Below are 6,015 nucleotides of genomic sequence, written 5' to 3' on the forward strand. Positions count from 1 at the left end.
CTTTAACAACATTTCTATAAAACAAAAACACCAGAATGGGGGATATGATTTATATTTTGTTGTGTAGCATTTGAATTTTAACTGAAGTCACGTGGAAGTAAAAACCTTTTTATGTTTTCCATGTTGTGATAAACTAAAACTAAAAGTTTAAACTAATATAACTGTTGACTCAAACGGATCCTGTAAACGTCTGCTTTCTTTTTTATCATTTTACTCTCACCGACTAGCATTGTGAAACTTTTTCAGTGTACAACCCTACCACAGTTATTCTTCATAAAATTTACCATCAAACTACAGAACATCTGCTTAACAAAATAATAAAATCTGGATGTGCTCTATCTTTTTTTATTCTCAGAAAAGTATTTAGTTTTGCCAAGACAATATGTATAAAAACACTTTTAGTCCCTCAGTGTTCTCACTGTGAAAAACACTGAATACAAACACTGAAAAACTCAGAGATGTACATTTTTATTTTATTTAATGTTATATGAACACATTTCAGGGCTGTTGAAGACGCTGTGGGACAGAATAAGTTCTGATTCATGAACTAAATGATATTTACATTTCAAAACAAATCATCAAAAGTCTTATTCATTCAATGTGTAAACATTCACATTTTAAAATATTTTATCCAATCAGATCTTGAGTGGAATTTTAAAAATATCTTTTAAGGAGAAAATTGGAAAAAACAAACAACAAATAATAATAAAAAAAGAAGATATTATGCAGAATGTTGCACAATGAATTTTTAAAATTGTTGCTTGTTGGGGACATTTAATTCACGTCATTCTTGAGTCCTTTGGGTTAATGAAGGACTCCCTCGGTAGAGGGAGACGCTGTCTCCCTCTACCGATCATCCTGAGAATTACACACTCAGTGGCCTAAATTTTGTTTCTAAAACCTCAGAACAAAATACATCAGACTTCCCCTTTTACTAGCTTTTACAATGTTCCTACAAGTTTCACCTTTTGTTCTCATCACCATCATTGTCCTTTTCAGTGTGCAACGTTTATTTTACCGCTATATCTGTAGTTCCATGTATGGATATGATGATGCAGCTCACATCCAGCTATTCTCAGACCTTGATTCTTAGCCGTTATTCAAACTTTTATAGCTGCTGCAATTCACTGCATGTTCGACCGATAAAATACAACTTTATCACGTGAAGCATGCAGCAAATCAATACCACATACTGTATTTTAACCAAAAATAAAAACTTTTCTAACTTCTCCAATTTTTATGGTCAATGTTTACAGTTATTCTGCAGAAAGTTACATTTTCTCTCTCTGTTCCCAGAAATGCCACGAGATGGCAGCACTGTTCCAGAGGTGTGCTGTAGAAGTGAATGTGTGGTGTTGGATAAAAACACTTTATTTTGCTTCCAAGAACAGCGAAAAACAGCATATAAAGATCAGATAGATAGATCAAATACTTGTTCCATGCAACATGTTTTCAGTCCAGCCTTTAAAATTATAAAACAATGCTCATTTCATTTTTCTGAATTATTTGAATTTTGTCTGTGCCATGAGCAAGCAATAAAAACTATGAGAAAAATGTGACAAAATGAGATTAGATGTAAACTTTTTTATGCCATTGTTTGTTTCCACCTCAAATAAATTAAGACCTCTGTTATAGTTTACAGAGCAGCTCAATTGTCAGCAAGACAAAACAAAAGAAGACGTAAAACTCTCCAAAGAATCAACAGGTCTAATCTGATACATACACTTTTCAATGGCTTTGATGAGCAACTTTAAACATTGGGATCATAATGGTAAGCAAAGGGTTTTAGAACTGTGTTAAGATATGCTTGTATTTTACAAAAAAATATCGGAATTATTTAAATTCATTTTATTTTTCAGGAAATGGCTCCAAACTGACAATGTCAATCTTCACAACTCAAATATTTGCCATTTTTTCCTATACAAATCTGAAGACAATCTACTGAACTCTCATATTAAGAATGTCAGACTTTAAAAACCTCTTGCACCCAAGAAGGGGGTAATCTGTCAAGACAAAATGAGAAACAATACTTCAAAGCCTACGAATATCTATGTTGCTGTTTCTCTGGACTATGATTATCATCAAACAAAAATTATTTTTAGCTTATCTTCAGAATATGAAATTCAGGAGAAAATACTATTTATGATGTGTGTTAATATGAATCTGAAAATTACAAAAACAAAGTAGTTAAATCCAAAATCTGATGTCTGTGTATAAGTTACAAAGATTTTTATTTTTGCTTCAAACTCAGCAGATAATTAATGAATCCATATGTTAAGTAGATTACACTTTATTCTGCAGAACATTTTTACAAAGTTAAATTTCTACAAATATAAATGTTAATGCGATTTAGTACTGAAGAATGCTCTTCACCTTAAAACAAATTGAAAATGTGATTATTTTTTCAGAGGTTTTATGGTTTTACAATAACAATCCAAAGTTAAAGTTTAAGAGCTTTCAACAGGCGTCTACACAGAAATACATTGATCCTCTAACTGTGATCTTGAATTATGATATATTATATTCAATAGTATAAAGAAGATCAGAGCAAAGCGAGAGAATAATCGATTCTTGAAAATGCGCTGCAGAGTGAAACCAGTTAAAGTACAAAAATCAATCCAGTGAGTCAGGCTGGGCCTCCGAACTCAAGTTGATCTTCAGAGTGACTGAGACTGGAGCCAGTGCGCCCCGAACCGCCCTGCAGGTCACTGACGATATCTTCTTCCAGTTCTCCTCATCCACCGTCAAGAAGCTGCTCCAGCTGTAGTGGACGTCATCCAGAGGCAACACGGGGCCACGTTCCTCTTCCCAGTTCACTTTGCTGCTGCTATTGACGTACCAACGCAATTGCCAGTCTGAGGGGAAGCCCTTGTAGCCCAGACATGTGAGGGTGAACTTCCCCTGCTGCAGCTCCTCACCGGAGGGGGCCCGCAAAGTCAGGTTGGGATGTAAAGCATCTATGAGACAATAAACATCTTGAAGGTCAGGATCAACTCTACTGTCCGTCAACAGCATACCCATGTTCTGCTAAATAACTGGACTTCTCTTTTTCTGCAAATGATTCACTTCATTCCAGTCATATTTATAAATTATTTAGTTTATGGTTACAGCAAATGGTAAATGACCTGGACTTGTAAAGCATTTATCATGTGCAGAAGACCCCAAAAGCCAAAGTGAGACAGACACAGAGGGGGTCAAACCGTCAACCTCAAACTCATATCATCTTCATCACCTTCATCCCAACACTACAACAGAATCCTCTAGTGACCATTTAATAATCATTTGAAATGTACTGAAGCAACAGAATCTCCTGTGGCCACACTTTTCTTGAAATTATTTAGTAAAAATACAGTTTTTTGGTGTAAGAACTGATTTTTTTTGTTGATGTATAAAAAGTCTTAAAATAAGTTTAATTAGAATAAAGCATTCATAAAATCAAAGTTGACTTCCAAGACGCTGCCCAGCAGGTTGATTTTAAGACTTTTAAAAGTCTTAAACCTTTGTTTGATACAGAGAAACCTAAACTTAAACTTTAATCTGACCGCAAATTCCACATATAATGCTTGTAATGATTAGGGTGGCATGTATTTTAGAACATGCCACCCTAACAATCCTATTGGCTTGTAAATATCCAATTATTAGAAATGTTAACCAAAGAAGCCAATCTTGGATTCTTAAAAAAATAGCTTTGGAAATGTTTTTACCCAGTATCCTGCCTATTGTAATGATAAGCAAAACAAAAAGCCTTGTCCAAGAATTAAATAAAATGAAACTATTTCATGCCATGATTTTATACCCCAGGGGTCCAAAGACATTTGTGACTGATTCAAAGATTCAGTTAAATTAATCTGAAGTAGATTATTAGGGATGATAACTGCAGAATTTCCTAAATTAAAATAAATCTTATTTAATGAACATATGTGTCCCTAGATCTGATATGATTGAAAAGCAAAGAGAAGACACCGGATAGAACTCTGAAGAGATTTTGCAGAGAGAAATAGGACAATATCTTTCTATTTCTCAAAGCGGGATTAATATTTCTCTTCAAATCAGGCTAGTTTCTACGGAGCCCCTAAGGGGACAAGGAGAAAAAAAAAAGGAAAGAAATCCCGACTTATTATCTCGAGATCCCGACATCAGTACATAACGACCTAATCACAGTGATGGAGGACACCCACCCATGGGGTAGATATATAGATTTTTATTTCGAGCTTGGGCTTGAGTATAAACACATTAAATCAGTGCTTGACAGCAGACATGGATTTAGTATTAGTGAGAGACATCTGAAGAGAGTTTTCAGAGCGCGGGGACTCATTCGGCGCAAGTCCTTTTCCGACTTGGCAGTTTTGGTAGAATTCATTAATGTCCAGAGGACTGTAGCTGGTTATTAATGAATTAAGTCGGGATCTCGAGATCTCAACTTAGTTTCTCGGGATCTCGAGATAATAAGTCGGGATCTCGAGATAAGTCGGGATGTAACACCCCTTAGGGGCTCCGTAAGTTTCACATTTAACCTTAATCACATTAAACCTAGCAGATTTAAAATATATATTTTAAAGCTGTGTGTGCTGTGATCAGTTTAGTAGAGTAACTCCACTACTTAAGAACTTTTAAGGTCAAAAGCTTAGCTTGCCTTTTAAAAAATTGCAGAAAAAGAAAGTCTAGTACATCAGCATACAAAGTTACAAGATGTCAAAAACAGTAAATAAATGTCTCACCCACAACATGGAGTTTAACTGTTCCAATTTCAGTAGTATTTTTCCCCAATATTACGACAGTATAATTTCCGCTGTCATTCAGTTGTACGGAGGTCAGAGTCAGGTGGCCGTTGGCTGAGTCAATCGAAGCTCTACCTTTGTAGCGATCATTTACAATGAGACCTTCTGGACGCAGAAGAGCAACATTTACAATTTGGTTTCCACCTTTGAAATTCCAGGTTATTATGTTACTTGGCTCGTTCTCAACCAGGATTTCAAGGGTTGCATTTTCCCCCAAATAGACTTGCACTGGACTCTCCGATACAATCTTTTGACCAACACTGAGCCCTGTAGGGAAGCATGAAAGGATTAGATTGTTTTGTAAACACTTAAAGGTGTAAATAAGACTAATATTTATGCAAATAGAGGCCAAACTATAATAGGGATCATCATTTAGCATTTTTATCAGTACTGAACTCAGCTCAGCAAAAGGAAACAAGATAAACTCATGATCATCAGGTCTTACAGTCATTACAAAATATCCAGTTAATAAATAACATTTCATGCATTAAATCATATAGAAACGTTAAACCTTACCTATAAAACAGAGGGACAACACAAGTGATTTTAAGCTGAACAGGTCCATGTTTCACTGATGGGACAGAGGATATTGCAACATTTTTCAAAGGGCAAAATTGGAAGCTCAAAGAGCATGTTTTCTCTTTAAACCTACCATTTGTACAAGCTGGAGTTTAGTCAGCAAAAGCTAATTATTAACAGATTTCAACAAGTTACTTTTGTTGAAGATTTAAGATTGATATAATCTTTGTTTAGCCAGCAAGCTATGATCTGTTTCACTGTCTTTGTGTTTGTAACAATCTACTGTTTGTTTAATGAGATTTGTGGAATTTCAACCTAGTTTTTCTCCCTCTCACACTTTCTACCCGTTTCTCCTGGTTCTAGGCCTCACATCTCTTTTATTTTTCTATTTTCTGGAGTTGCCCCTTCATGCATTCTTAAAATAATATAAAGTCATAATGAACAGATGGCATCAAGCCTGGCTTTATCACTTATCCTGGATTTCTGAATCCGACCTCTTGTGAAACAGCTCTCAGTTTATCACTGTGGTTAAATATTCTGTTTTAAAGTGAGCTTTATGAATAAAACAGGATTGGACATATTGCACTTCCTACATCAAATAAACTTAAGTTGGCATTTGTGTATGATAACTTGCTGCCTTGAACACCAGATTTAGTTTCGCGTAACAAAAAGATGAGGCTAATATTTTTTTTTCTTCACCAATAAACCAAAAATAAAA

At 35.1% G+C, this 6,015-nt stretch overlaps 1 protein-coding gene across 1 annotated transcript; it reads right to left on the reverse strand.

Moving 5' to 3' along the window:
• Positions 1-2,214: 2,214 nt before the first annotated feature.
• On the reverse strand, positions 2,215-5,414 carry LOC103130105 (uncharacterized). The gene is made up of 3 exons (XM_007541411.2): positions 5,295-5,414; positions 4,719-5,045; positions 2,215-2,957 (listed from the first exon to the last, which is right to left on the reverse strand). Exons 1-3 carry the CDS (start codon positions 5,341-5,343, stop codon positions 2,614-2,616), a joined length of 720 nt encoding a protein of 239 aa, XP_007541473.1. The 5' UTR covers positions 5,344-5,414; the 3' UTR covers positions 2,215-2,613.
• Positions 5,415-6,015: the final 601 nt, after the last annotated feature.

The sequence above is a fragment of the Poecilia formosa genome, unplaced genomic scaffold (genome assembly GCF_000485575.1).
Source record: "Poecilia formosa unplaced genomic scaffold, Poecilia_formosa-5.1.2 Scaffold607, whole genome shotgun sequence".
Classification (NCBI taxonomy): domain Eukaryota; kingdom Metazoa; phylum Chordata; class Actinopteri; order Cyprinodontiformes; family Poeciliidae; genus Poecilia; species Poecilia formosa.